Source organism: Phragmites australis, chromosome 9 (genome assembly GCF_958298935.1).
Source record: "Phragmites australis chromosome 9, lpPhrAust1.1, whole genome shotgun sequence".
Lineage (NCBI taxonomy): Eukaryota > Viridiplantae > Streptophyta > Magnoliopsida > Poales > Poaceae > Phragmites > Phragmites australis.
The window spans coordinates 19,420,906-19,436,195 of NC_084929.1; the positions used below are offsets into that span (position 1 = coordinate 19,420,906).

General features: G+C 47.7%; 1 protein-coding gene and 1 pseudogene across 1 annotated transcript; one reads left to right on the forward strand and one right to left on the reverse strand.

Moving 5' to 3' along the window:
- The first annotated feature begins 411 nt into the window (after positions 1–411).
- Positions 412–2,608, forward strand: LOC133928733 (pentatricopeptide repeat-containing protein At3g62470, mitochondrial-like; annotated as a pseudogene).
- A 9,276-nt stretch (positions 2,609–11,884) lies between these two features.
- LOC133928734 (uncharacterized) lies at positions 11,885–14,959 on the reverse strand. The gene is made up of 7 exons (XM_062375195.1): positions 14,694–14,959; positions 14,489–14,560; positions 14,031–14,098; positions 12,689–12,809; positions 12,510–12,593; positions 12,312–12,419; positions 11,885–12,186 (listed from the first exon to the last, which is right to left on the reverse strand). The coding sequence occupies exons 1-7, from the start codon at positions 14,883–14,885 to the stop codon at positions 12,106–12,108; spliced, it is 726 nt and encodes a 241-aa protein (XP_062231179.1). The 5' UTR covers positions 14,886–14,959; the 3' UTR covers positions 11,885–12,105.
- Between the last annotated feature and the right edge of the window lie 331 nt (positions 14,960–15,290).

Below are 15,290 nucleotides of genomic sequence, written 5' to 3' on the forward strand. Positions count from 1 at the left end.
AAAACGGATTTCAATTACGTTTCTCTAGATTCAGGCTAACAGGATGCAGGTCTAGCTCAACTAATAATAGTATTAGTGTATAATTAGTGAGTATTAACTTATATTAATACATTTTAAATTAGATCAAGGCTCAATATAATAAATAACATACTATATAGTGTATTTATATAAAAAAAATATCATATTAATACTTACTTTTTTATTTTAATCTCATACAACATATATTTATATGAACCATCAAACCCAATCTATTTTCAATCTGATTAAACACATATTAACAACCAAATAAATTACTATTGTACACCCTCGGTCTAACTCACATAATGCAAAATCACATATACCAGCCAGAATCAGGCAATCAGCCCCATAATCGATCGTCGCAGTCAACACTCGACCACTCGACCTTCCTCCATGGCCGTTTAGTCCATACCAACCACCACCTCCGCCGCCGCCCTCCATGGAGACCATCAAATCGCCGCCGCTATACTCGCCGCCGCGGGAGCCCTCCGCAGCGACGGTGATGCTGTGCCCGTGCCTGGTGCTCCTCCTCCTCACCCTCATCGTCGCCTTCATCGTCCTCACCGTCCACTTCCGCCTCTACTGCCACACCCCTCTCGCCCACATCATCTCTCCCCACCGCTGCCCCCACCGCATCTGAACGCCCCCGCCTCCGGTGCCCGAAACCACCTCGGCGCTGGCGTGGGCCCGCTTCCCAGAGGCGCGCTCCCTCTACTGTCGACTAGATCCCGCCCCCTCTCGGGCTCGCCTCTCCCCACGCCGCCGGCATGCCGGGCCGCGGATGCGCTCTTGCGGTTCCCGTTCGGGAGGTGCCTTTCCACCTCCGCTGTCTCCGACGACGACGATGAGGAGGGGGGCTCGCCGGAGCAGGAGTCGGCGGCGTCGAGCCACCCGGAGCACGTGGGCCGCGTGTGCGCGGCCATCGCCGACGTCGTCGCCGCCGGCGCCGACGCGAACCTGGAGGTGGCGCTGTCCGCGCTCTCCCCGCCGCTCTCTGAGGCGCTCGTGCTCGCGGTGCTCGACCGCTTCAAGCACGCGCACAGGCCATCCCACCCCTTCTTCCGATGGGCCGCCGCGTCCGGCGGGTTTGCACACACTACCATCACCTACTGCGAGATGGTCCACATCCTTGGCAAGGCGAGGCAGTTCGAGTCGATGGTTGCGGTAGTACAAGAAATGGGCAAGGCGGGGTCCCTATCCATGGACGCCTTCAAGATCGCTATTAAGTCCTTCGCCGCAGCTGGCGAGATCAAGAATGCAGTCGGCGTGTTTGAGATGATGAGGAAGCATGGTTTTGATGATGGGGTGGAGTCTTTCAATTGCTTGCTAGTTGCTTTGGCCCAGGAGGGATTGGGGAGGGAGGCCAGACAGGTGTTTGACAAAATGCATGACCGGTACACCCCAGACCTGCGCTCTTATACTGCGCTGATGCTGGCGTGGAGCAACGCGAGGAATCTGGTTGAGGCGGGCGGGTTTGGAATGAGATGCTGGAGAAGGGGATGAACCCTGATGTCATCATGCACAACACGATGATTGAGGGTTTGCTGCATGGGCAGAGGCGACTTGAGGCTGTGAAGATGTTTGAGCTCATGAAGGCAATGGGGTCTCCACCAAATGCGTGGACTTATAGGGTGTTGATTCGGGACCATTGTAAGCGGGGCAAGATGGACATGGCAATGCAGTGCTTTGAGGAAATGCAGGAGGCTGGGTGCCAACCAGATGTTGCTACCGATACATGCTTGCTTGTGGGATATGGGAATGCAAAGTGGATGGATAGAGTGACTACGATGTTGGAGGAGATGACACAGAAGGGGTGCCTTCCTTGATGGCCGCACTTACAATGCACTGATTAAGCTGCTAACAGATAGGAATATGCCAGACGATGCTGCAAGGATATACAAGAAGATGATCAAGAAGGGGTTTGAACCCACGATCCATACTTACAACATGATGATGAAGTCGTATTTTCTTGGTGGGAGGAACTATGCAATGGGTTGTGCAGTTTGGGAGGAGATGCACCGGATGGGGATTTGTCCCGATGTCAACTCTTACACAGTGTTCATTAATGGACAAATACGACATGGCAGGCCAGAGGAGGCATGCAAATATATCGATGAGATGATCAACAAAGGGATGAAGGCTCCGTGGATAGACTGTAATAAGTTCGCTGCCGATTTCTCCAAGGCTGGGAAGCCTGACATATTGTATGAGTTGGCTCAGAAGGTGAAATTTGCAGGGAAATTCGATGTGTATAATGTGTTCCATCAGTGAGCTGAGAGAATGAAAAGTCGGGTCAAGAGAACTGTCCCTAATCAGACTGGTAACAGAATGTTCTAAGATTACTATGTTGCCAGTAGGAGTGGGGCATACTTGTTATGGTGCTTGAAAGTTTATTATTTAGGAGAGAGTTGCTCTTTTTTTTTTCTGCTGTTGCATAGTAACGTGTCATTGAAGAGTACGTGCCTTTGTATTCATTGGACTGAAGATATCGTGTCGATTAAACTGTAGGTGTTCTAATTTTCGTCAAGCTCAGCTGTAATTTACAGAAAAGCTTCATCGAGGAGTACCTCTTCAATCAGTTTTAGATACTTATGCTTATATAATGCTGATTTGTAGGCTCAGAGATTGGAGCTAGCTAGAAATTAAGGGTTACCACTCCTTGATTCCAGCAAGCATTTCTATACCTATATCCTCTTTGATGTTAAAATAAAGCATTGAACAGCCACTAGGCTTATGCTGAATATTTGTATTTTCACATACACCCTATAGCAAATTTTCCATTGCTGAACGATAATCAAATTCCCTTGCTATTTGAGATGCACAATCACTAGATATTCTGCAGAAAAGTGCATAACTAAGTTCTTGTGAGGTAGACTCTAGTATGTTTGTAACAGTAGTGTTGGAACTGAAAACAGAAACAGGATTTTGGTGCTGCGGGAGCTGCAACTTTTCAGGTATGTATTAGCTAGTATTTATAGCCTAGTACAAACTAAATCAGGCCTTACTTGCCCGGCACACAAAGAAAACTAAAGATAGAAAATCTAAACTTGCTAAATCTTCTAACCGAACTAATCAAAGCTATCTGGTCCATCTAAACTAACCAAAAAATAGGACACATGCGCAGGGATTTAGTAATAAATCTCCCCCTAATCCTTGCGCAATTGATCAAGTTGGACCATTCCAATCCTAGCCCTTAGCTCCTGGAATCTAACTCGCCCAAGTGCCTTTGTGAAAATGTCAGCGAGCTGGTCCGATGTCCCGACGAAACTGGCACTGATGCTGCCGTCTTCAAACGCCTCGCGCACAAAATGATACTTGATCCTGATGTGCTTGCTTTTGTCGTGGAAGACAGGGTTCTTGATTAGCACGAGCGCGGACATGTTGTCGATGTTTAGCCCGACTGTCTCAGCTTGATCTCCAGTGAAATCGCTAAGCAGCCGGGCCAACCAAATAGCCTGAGTTGCCGCCGACGCCGCGGCGACATACTCTGCCTCGCACGAAGACAGAGCAACCACGCGCTGCTTCAGGGAGTGCCAGCTCACCGGCCCGCTCCCGAGAAAGAAGATGCCGCCAGACGTACTCCTGCTCGTGTCGATGTCGCCGGCGAGGTCGGAGTCGGTGTAGCCGTGCAGCTTCACTTTTGCCGCGCCACCACGCACGTAGAAGCAGCCGTAGTCTAGGGTTCCGGCGATGTAGCGGAGGATGCACTTGATGGCGACCATGTGCTCCTCCGTAGGACACTGCAAGAACCTGCTCACGTACCCAACCGCGAACGAAATGTCCGGCCGGGTGTGAACCAAATAGCGCAGGCAGCCGACGATCCGCCGGTACAGAGTCGCATCAACCTCTGCTGCCTCGCTACTGCGGCTCAATTTGAGCCTCTCCTCCATTGGGGTGTGCGCTGGATTGCAATTGGCCATCCCCGCCACCTCCAAGACCTTCCGTGCGTAGCTCCCTTGGCTCGCCGTGATGCCGCGGGCGGTCTGCTGCACCTCAATTCCAAGGTAGAAGGAAAGGAGGCCAAGATCACTCATCTTGAATTGCGCCTTCATCTCCTTCTTGAAGCGGCGGACCTCCTTCTCCGAAGCGCCCGTGATGACCAAGTCATCGACATAGACGCCGACGAGCGTCCGTGCGCCACCCTCGCCGCGGCCGTAGATGCCGGCCTCATGCGGGCTCTGCTTGAAGCCGAGCTCCTTGAGCGTGCTGTCGAGCTGTGCGTTCCACGCGCGCGGGGCCTGACGAAGTCCGTAGAGCGCCTTGCGTAGCCGTAGCACCTTGTTCTCCTCCCCGGCGACGGCGAATCCAGGCGGCTGCGATACGTACACCTCCTCGCGGAGCACTCCGTTCAGGAATGCGGACTTTACATCCATGTGGTGCACGGCCCAGTCCTTGTGCCCGGCCAGCGCGAGCAACAGCCGCACTGATTCCAGCTGCGCAACAGGTGCGAAGGCGTCCTCATAGTCGATCCCCGGCTGCTGGACGTATCCCTTCGCGACGAGGCGAGCTTTGTGCTTGATGACGTCGCCGGCCTCGTTCCGCTTCAACTTGTACACCCACTTCAATCCGATTGGGTGGTGTCCGCGCGGTAAGTCGACGAGCTCCCAAGTACCGTTCTCCTCCACGGCGTTCATCTCCTCGCGCATGGCCGCCCGCCAAGCATCGTCCTTCTCCGCCTCCTTGAACGTGGACGGCTCACCGGTGCAGGCGAGGTGGAGCTCGGCGTCGCAGACGCGAGCTGCCATCCCTGGAGCTGGTCCCGTTTCCCCGAGCATGTCGTCGACCGTGCGGTAGCGCACGGGAGTGTTGTCGTGCCACGCGTCCAGCCGCTCCTCATCATTCTGCAGCGGCGTGACGAAAACAGGGGACGCCGGCGCTGCAGCAGGCTCTGGCGGTGATGTCGCCGGAGCTGGGGAAGGAGCGCGCGCAGCAGGTGCTGGTGAAGACGATCGTGCTCCCCCGTTCATGTTTACTAGAGCGGGCTCGAATACTTGCTGCACGACGCGCTCGACGCGGAAATCATGCGGAGCCGTCATGGCCGCCTCGCCCTTGCCTTCCCAATCCCAGCCGATGGACTCGTCGAAGATCACGTCGCGGGACACCGTCACCTTGCCCGTAGCAGGTTCCAGCAACCTGTACACCTTGGTGCCGGTAGCATAGCCGATGAAGACCATTACTTGGCTGCGGTCGTCGAGCTTGGAGACGCCGGGCTTCACAACCTTGGCATAAGCCAAGCAGCCGAACGTGTGCAGGAAGGAGACAGCGGGCTTGTGACCGGTCCAGGCCTCGTACGGCGTCATCCCGGCGAGGCTCTTCGTCGGAGCACGGTTGAGGAGGAAGACGGCCGTGGAAACGGCCTCGCCCCAGTAGCGCGCCGGCATCTTCCTCTGCTTCAGCAGTGCTCTAGCCGTGGCGAGCACTGTCTGATTCCTCCTCTCCACAACGCCGTTCTGTTGCGGCGTGTACGGCGCGGTGAAGTGCCGTTCAACTCCCTGTTCCGCGCAATAGCGCGCGAACTCGCTCGATGTGAACTCGCCGCCATTGTCCGTCCGTAGAACGCGAAGGCGGCGGCCGCTCTGGTTCTCGGCGCCGGCCTGCACCTTCTTGATTGCAGCCTCAGCATCACTCTTGGAAGAGAGGAGCTCGAGCCACATGAATCGTGAGAAGTCATCGACGAGGAGCAGAAAGTACTGCCGGTCGCCTGGAGTTGCTGGGGACACAGGGCCGCAGAGGTCACCATGGATGAGCTCGAGAGGAACGTCAGCGCGGTACTTAGCTTTGGAGGGGAAGGAGGCGTGGCGATGCTTGGTGGTGACGCAGGTTTCGCACAGCTGCTCGACGTGGTCCAGCTTGGGGAGGCCTCTCACCATGTCGTCACGCGTCAGCCGCCGCAAAGCATCGAAGTTGAGGTGCCCGTAGCGATCGTGCTAGAGCCAGGCTCCTTCCGATCCAGCCCGGGCAGCCAGGCACACCAGCTTGACAATGGCGAGCCGCAGGATGTAGAGCCGGGTGCGCCTGCGCTCAACCTTGACCAGGAGGCGGCGCTGCCAATCCCAGATTCGCATGATGCCATCTTCAATTTCCACCTTGGAGCCTCCCTCGTCAAGCTGCCCGACGGAGGTGATGGAGTTATTCAGGCGCGGGATGTAGTAGACGCCTGTGAACGCCTTGTGCTCCCCATTTCGCCCAGCGAAGATCACGGTGCCACGGCCGCGGATCGCAACAACGGAGCCGTCGCCGAAGCGCACATCGCCGACCACCGTGTGATCGAGGTCGGAGAAGGCGTCCAGGCGGCCCGTCATGTGATTCGACGCGCCCGTGTCAAGGTACCACCCCTCCAGCTTCTCAGCATCGTCCGTCTCACCGAGGAACGCCTGTGCACGCGGTTCATCGAGGTGCAAAGGCGCGGTGCCGTCGACAAGATTCAGATCGAGAATCTCCGCAAGGTGCAGTGCCGGCTCGTCGTCGTCGTCATTCTCCCTCGCCAGGTTGGCCTGCTCACGCTTGGGCGAGCGGCAATCCTTGGCCCAGTGGTCCTGGCGGCTGTAGTTGCGGCACTTGTCACGCGCCGGATCCGAACGCGGCGCGTCCCTGGCATCGCCGTTCACGTCGCCACCCTTCTTCCCTTTCGGGCCTCGACGCCTGTTCTTGGGCTTGGACTTGGAGCTGCCCTCACCGGCCTGCCTCTCCTTGGAGCGTGCGAGCCACTGCTACTCCGTGAGGAGCAGCTTGCCGGCGGTGTCGACCTCCGGCGTGTCGGGGCCACGAACTTCCGCCGCCTTTAGCCTACTGGTGATGTCGTCCACCATGAGCTCAGAGATATCAAGCAGGGTCTCAATGGAGACGGCCACCTGGCGGAATCTCTTCGGCACGACGCGGAGGTACCTCTCCACCACCTTGTTCGGTGGCTCGGGGTCGCCGAGGACGGCGAGCTTCGTCACGAGCCCCTCCATCCTGACAGCGAAGTCGTCCACCTCCTCGCCGTCGCGGAAGCAGAGCTGCTCGAACTCCCTCCGCACGTTCTGCGCATTCGATTTGCGCGTGCGTTCGTCTCCGATCCGTACCTTCCGGATCACCTCCCACGCAAGCGGATCGGCGCCTGCATCTCCAGCGGGAGCCCGAGCATAATTGCTTCCAGGGCCATCCGATCCACCTGGTCGTCGCAGTCACCGAATTCCACGGCCTCCCATAGGCCGCGGGCTTGGAGCTTCAACTTCATCACCAAAGACCAGTCGCTGTAATTCGCCTTGGTCAAGATTGGGAACATTCCGGCGCCGCCAACCTCCTTGATCACCCTCTGTACGATGGAGCGGCGGCCGCCGCGTCTGCGCCTGCTTGGAGAAGGAGATTGCGACCCTTTCCTCATCCTGGTGGGGGAGCGAGAGGGACGAGGGGTCGTCACCGGCGTCTCATCGCCGTTCACGCCCTTGTTCCCGTCGTCGCCGCCCTTGGCCGGAGGAGGAGGAGGCGTTCCTACCATCTTGATTCGATCTACGAACCTAGCTCTGACTACCAATTGTTGGAACTGAAAACAGAAACAGGATTTTGGTGCTGCGGGAGCTGCAACTTTTCAGGTATGTATTAGCTAGTATTTATAGCCTAGTACAAACTAAATCAGGCCTTACTTGCCCGGCACACAAAGAAAACTAAAGATAGAAAATCTAAACTTGCTAAATCTTCTAACCGAACTAATCAAAGCTATCTGGTCCATCTAAACTAACCAAAAAATAGGACACATGCGCAGGGATTTAGTAACAAGTAGCACCATATACAGTTGCATTGTGGCTTTCGAAGTAGTCTCTTTCTAGAATTGTTAACTGTGGTAGAGTAGTACTTGAACTTACATGGCACATTTAGCTGACAATTCTTACATCTATGCTATGTTGTAGCATATGTGAACCTGTGTGAAATTTTATTGCCATGAAGCCCATACACAAGCTCATACTTATGGAGGTCTATCCTAACACAGTAATTTCAGCTCCATTGATACTTACCAATTGAATCAATTTTCGTCAGTACATCCCATGAGTCATGACTAGCTCCTGTTTGTTTCTCTAAAAAACCTCTAGATGACTGTTCTTAGTTTATGAAACAGACATCAGGAATTTGCCCCACAATGAACATATGATATTCTATGGTCGGAACTGTCAGAGATTAAATATTACTAGCAATCACACACGTGAAATCAATAATATTGTGACGAGAGATAAAAAATTTCTTGGAAAAAATAATTAAAAAACAAAAAACTGAGGATGCATCTCTAAAGCTTCTCAACTTAAGATAACGAAAACATACTTTGCATATGGAAAGGAAATGGCACAGAAAGAAAATGAAAGGAAAGGGCAAGAGGTCAAGCTAACCTTCAACGCACGGCATGGCGAAGCGGACTCAGAGTTAGATGCGATCATGCGAGGCATGAGAGGTGATTAGTTGTTGCCTGGGGGAATAAGGAATTTGATTATGTTCCATAATTAGTGGAGTCCAAATATGAATTTGAGCTGTGTGGTTAAGACTCGTGGACGGTAGATATCAAAAGCTCATGTATAACTCTTACATTCTATATCTAATTATTATAGAAGATACATATTGATTCTAATTATTTGATATAGATGGAAGGAAATAATAGTGTACTAATACTTTTTAATAATGATAATATCTATTAAATGCAGGTTTTCAAATTGATTGGAGGTTTCCAAACAATTGGAGGGGAGGAGACGCTGAGACGGAGAACTAACTTTGATTGTGTACCGTTTGATCATGTAAGATGCATGATGAAGATCGTTCTGATTTGCCATAACACATTCATTTTATAAGAGTATAGATCAGGAATTTGAGATAGGTGTAATAGTACTTGCACCGACCTTAAATGCTGGAAATTTTAATGATGTGGACATGCTTGGTCTGGTTGGAGTATTATGTAATATTTGCGTGACCAAATCGAACATCCTACATGACTCACAGCCATGAAGAAGTATTCTTAAGTATCAAGCAATATGAATTACAAATCTTGTTTCATCCTTTCAGTTCAACCTTTGACATGATTTTGACCTGATAGTCAAAACATTGTGCATGGTACATGGCATATTGTCTTCTTAATTATAGTTGATGCCTTTTAGCATTTGACGATGATTACTGGATAACTATCATATTCGGGCATCCTAGGATTTTCCACAATTCTTAAGTTATATCTCTATACCAGAAAGGGGATCCTTGGATGAAAAGTAGACTACCCGTAAATACTGGAACATCCTGTAAAGGTAAGTTTATCTTCAAGAACGAGAAGGAAGCCTTCAGAGGACGTGCGACACCCCCCTATAAATATGGAGCCTAGGGCCCCTATGGAGGACAAGACAAAAGGAGCGATACAAGCAATTATAAGTCTCAAGCCATTAGAAGCCAAGAAAGGAAGTCACCGATTAGTTTTAGGTTCATTTAGGCTAGCTACACACCGCCTTATAACAGGCTCAAATCAATACAAGACAAACATGACGCATGGTTATTATCAGGTACCCTCGTGTGTTCTCCTATGATTCGTCTACTCGAAACATCCTCTCTTCAATCCTACAAATCCGTAAGATTGGTGGTTTAGCAATCGTCGACAACATTCTTTAGAACACTTAAAGCTTACTGCTCTTTCAACTTCTAGTTCTAACTTCTGAATGCTTCTGTATCACTCATTATGTTGAGATGTAGACATTTCATTGTGCAGATCTTGAGCATTAGATCATGTTAAGAAAGCCAGTTATTTACATGGTGTTATGAATTATGATATACCTTTTTATATATAGTTTAGGTCTGTTTTTTTTCTTGATTATTAGTTATCTGAATCATTTTTTTGTTTTGTTCATGCAATTAAAAGAGAATGCCTTCGTCATTATCAAATGCTAAGAATGGGGAAAATTTTGACTATGATCTTGATTGATCTTCTTACTTGGCCTAAATGGTGGAGTTTTGCAGCTATCTACATGTTGGAAACTTCATGGCGTGCTGTCTTTTACGGAGACACTTTTCTGTTAACAAAATGTTACATAGTTGCATTCTACTCACCTTGTGATATTGCTGTGGTTCTTTGACATCTTGTGTGTGTTGGGCCTTTGAGCATTAGATCTGCAGTATGATGCTCTCTATTGACCTCTAAAGTGAATATTGTGGAGATGACTTACATGTTGGTAATTCCTTTACCACTCCAATTTTTAAGTTCATCATGTTGTACTTATTTGTCACGTTCTTGTTATGATCCACAGTCTTCTTGTACTCTTGTGTTCCTGTAACTTGATTTTACACAAGAGTACAAGACAGTAGGCCTTAATAAATGTACCACAATGCATGTGAATCTTTTGGTCTACCATATGGGTTGGGGTAAAAACGGGCCGGATTTTTCTCGTCTGCCTGATCATCGAAACCGTTTTAGATGCTAATCAGATCTCGGATATCCGAAAGGAATCTCGAATATCGAATCGGATCTCGGATAGTTGTATTAGATATCAGATTCTGATGTAGGGAGCTAGGATCCGTCAGGTACTGAATATCCGAGAATAAAATTGGATATATCCGAAGACTATCTGATAATTATTCGAGTCTATCTTCCGAAACTTGTAACTTCGTCATACATAGTCAGATAGAGATGATCTTTATATTAAAATTGTAACTCTTGACGAGATTTACAAGTTTGTAGTTGATACTTTTTTCATTTCAAGTTATTAGGCCGTCATAACTTCTCTGATTTCACTCTAACATAACTTCTTCTATAAGAGTATATTGTTGATTTGCTTGTTAGATCTCTAATGTAGTTGAGTTTTGGATACATAGAATGGTCGAACAATCAAAACATATGCGATATATATGTTTGTTACTTTTACTCAATATCCAAATAAATATTCGTGATCGATATTGTCTGTATCTGACTCGTTACATATTTGATCCGTATTCGTGACTGAGACTACCTGCATCCGTATCTATATCCGACACCATCCGTGTCCGGTTCTGATTCCAATGAAAAATGTGAGATAGAATATAGATCAACGATATCTATCCGTATCTAATCTGATTACATAGGGGTGTTAGCTTGGCACTCGGTTGGTAGGATGCTAACAAATCTGTACTATTGAATTTGTTAGCTCCCTTGACTACTGCTACAACAAACAAGCAATGCATTTTGTGACTTTTGTACACTTGTGTTTGTTGAACCCAATTTATTCTTATCCCTGTTCTTAGTTAATTCTGACACCCGTGACATAGTTAGATTTGAACTGTTATGGTGCAGATCTTGTTTTCGATTCACTTCACTCCTAAATTTATCTGTCCGTGATCACATGGTTAGTAGGAGGGAACAGAAAATATTGAGAATGACATGCCTCTGGGCCTTAAATGTGCACAAGATACAACTGGACGCTTTGGTTCTAATCACTAGCATAATCTTTGCCTCTGAATTGCATCTGCTAGACATTGACTTCTTAAGTATCTTGAGTGCTTCTGTGGTCCTTGTACAAGCTGTGCTGATGTTATTTTTCATATCAATAAATATATTTGATGTGTGAAACCTAACCTGGATTTGTGTCCAAAGTATTAGCTAGATAGCAGTAAACTTTTCTCTTTCTTCTGTCATTAAGTGACACGCCATATTTTTTCTTTGAAGTGTTCTGTACAAATACCATTTTATCATTATCTTGCTTAGTTTCTGTCGTCGCCAGTGGAAAATGGGTTCGGGGATGATAAATGATAAAGTGAAGTGTTCTGTTAGTTTTTAGTTTTTCCGTTCTGGTGGCTAGCTTAGAATTTGAGTACTCGAATCTTCCCACCAAATTATGCACTTGCTAGATTAACATCATCTTCTTGATACCAACACCATTATCCACGAAAAAAGTACTAAGCATGAATATTATCCTTTTGACTTGAATTCATTTGATCTCCCCCTTATTTGATCTTACATTCATACTTACGGTGCCAATAAAACGGGGCTGCTTCCACTGCACTATCTATATATCTACTGAAGGTTTACAAATGATATTCTGTTTGAACGTTTTCCCCTGCGATACATAATGTATGTTTGTGCAACCTTCTATCGGAGGATCATTTAAATCCGCTTGCTCAATGAATATTAATTACTAGCTGCTGCTGCTGCTCCTGGCCATGCAAGTAATTCATGGTTGATGCATTTCTTCTTTGGTCCTGCAGAAACAGAAAAAAAAAGAGAAAGCTCAGCATGTTTTGAGACAACTAATTTGAGTCAACAAATAGAGAAAGCTCAGCATGTTCTGTGGCCCAAGAAATCAGTGAACAGAATCATGACTGACCTCCAGCAGCTGCAACCGATATTGCCGCTGCCGTCTCTGGATCATGCGAATCAGCCGCATGACAACGTAGAATGGCAGCAAGATACCAGCAACCCGAAGTAAGTATATCTGCAAAGAAACATATCCCTCAGCTGTTAGATCCATCTAATCAGCTAACTGAACCTCTTTCTTCAGCTGGGGTCATGCCAATGAACTTACTGTGAGGAGACTGAACGCGCAGTGGTCTGCTGCTTCGACCGTCACCACTGCAACCAGATGCCACACAAACAGCATAATGGTGAACTGCACAGGATGTCATAAGTCAGAATCCAGGGGACCGACACCATGCATCAGGACCTGTCCTGATGAAGGACGGTTTCTCTGTAAACACTCCATACCGTAATCGTGAGTGACCGACGCCACGTGGCACCTCGATCTGCAGGGCAGGAGCACTCGGTGTAATCTGCGCCGTCAATCAAGCTCTCAGGAGATTCCACAGATTGCAGGTCCTCATGTTCACTGCAAGAGAAGCATTGCATGATCAGTTGGCAGAAGGGTTGGTTCCATTTACTGATAAAATTTAGATGGCTACCAGTTTGACCGGACTCCCAGTAGAAAATTCATACAGACCCAATCAAATAACTTTTAATTTTAGCAAAACTTCTGAATTTTTCGCTGGTTACCTTTTTTTTATAAATTCTGGCTGGTTAACATTTTCAAATCCAAAATTGATCTGAAATTTATGGGCGAAAAATCCAGTCAGTCCTGGTTACCGCTAGTAACTCGGTTTACGGTAAATGAAACCTGTGTTGACAAATGTTGCATCTGGTGGCTGCAGTGCATACATCCTTGTCCTGGTCTGCCTTGTGGCAAGATGCAACGGATTAATGCTGTGAATCAGACCAAGTGACCGGAGCATTAGCTGGACATGCGATGTGGATGTGCATTGCCATTGTGTAATTTGGTTTGGACACACGCTTTTGACAGGACCACTCTTCTCACCAATGCAGCAGCACATCTCACAGGTCATATCGTTGAGTGCAGCTGTTTTTTTTTTGTTGTTCTTTATGGTGACGAACATAGTGTGTTTAGTTGCTATCATATTACTAAGGGGATACCTGCTGGACATATGAATGTTGCAGAAGGTTTATGAAAATGTTGCGACATGTCTTCGGAGCTGTGCCTTCTATGTCATTTTGTGCTCCCAGATTTAACTTCTATGAATTCGTTGGGCTCGACGAAAGTGCTATTTTCCAAACTGCAAATTCTTCCTAGCGCTGCCGACGAAATTGCTTAGATCTGTGTTATTGTTGGATCTCACATTTTGGGTGCTCCAGATCCCGTGGTCCATTGGAAGGTATGCTTGCCTGTGGGGGCCTGGGTTGAAGCAGTTGGTAGGACTTTGGGGCTGGTTGGCTGGCTGACCATTTAAAATGTTGAATGGTGATATAAATCAGATCTCATCAATCCCCGGTTGTTAGCATCCTAATCGCTTCGTCGCGGTTTGAATGATTGTTGTTTGGAAACAATATGGCACCTAATGATTTATATGGTTCCGTTGAAGGGCGGGTATCTCTGTTACTGTCCAGCTAAGCTTAATTGTGATACTAATCTTATTCTATCTCTATTGCATTTTTGTTATCCATCAGCCTGTGTCCAGATTGGACAATGCAACAGAATGTGTGTAGATAGAGAGAGGAATGTGTATAGTGAGTGAGTGAGTGAGAGAGAGAGAGCTACCTGATAGCGACTGCAATTTCAACCACCGGAGTTTCCTTTGGAGGCATTGTGTAACCTGGCTCGAAATTCTGGCAACAAAAAACCATTTTTATTTTTAAAAATATATTAATAAAAAGAATGATTGGGAATGTTTTTTGTAAAGTTTTCTATAATTCGCATGTAATTGCTGAAAAGTTGAGCATTTCGCAGTTCACACTACATTATTGCACTTGCTTACAGCTGAAAGGTAGACCTACTTTGTTTGCTCTCAAAGACATATCTTTCGCTTAAGTTTCACGAACCATGTACATGTCAACCCTTAAATACAATTCATAAAGAAGGACAGGGAGCTAGGTGACACTTCCCCTACTAGTTACAACTTTTTAGCCACCCCAATGAAAAGCAATACATGCAATATTTCGCCGAAAGTACAGTAACAAGACATATTTGAACAAGAGAAGAACAATGTGCCAACCAACCTGAAGGCAAATCTCACAGAGGGTGCTCCCCTTCTCATCACACCATCTCTGGACACATCCCCTGTGAGCATACTACATGCGCAGATTACATACCAAAACACCATTAGTAGTAGTTTCAAGCAAGAAACTACATCAACATAGACCAAGAAACATAAAACGCAACTTAAATAGCCATATACATATTTACAATTATGTATGTTCCTACCTTTAGAGAGCCAGAGCATACACAAGGAGACTCCATGGTTGCACCCTCCTTGCCCTCCTCTTCTTCATGGCAAATCCTGCACTGCCTCAGGGAGGACAACGAAGAAGGAGGCAGCTCCTCTTCTTGTTCCATTCTTCCCTTCCTTCCAATGGCCCCAGCTTTCTTGTTGATTTCTATGATCTCCCTTCTCATGCTTGCAATGCACCAATGCAGGGTGGCTTTAAATAGCCATGGAGAGGCAGTCGCCCCATGAGGAGGAAAATCCAAATGCTGTGACCTGGAGCCCACACCACCCACTGCTTACCAACCACTGTTAAAAAGAACTTGTTGGTTTGTTCCTTTAGTAAACCAGCTGCATGCTATCAATATCGTCTCCCATCATTATGAGCCTAACTAACGGACGCTTGTTACGCACGTAATCTTTGGCTTTTGAAACCTAGTGGATGATAGTTGGATACTGCTATCATTGTAGGACAAGAGACACCACTCAATAGAAGAATGACACATCACACTAAGATATGGTCTTTTTGAACTATACATCTATATGATTTCTGCTCAGGCATTCTTCTCTCTTTTTTTATCAAACATTCTCCTACT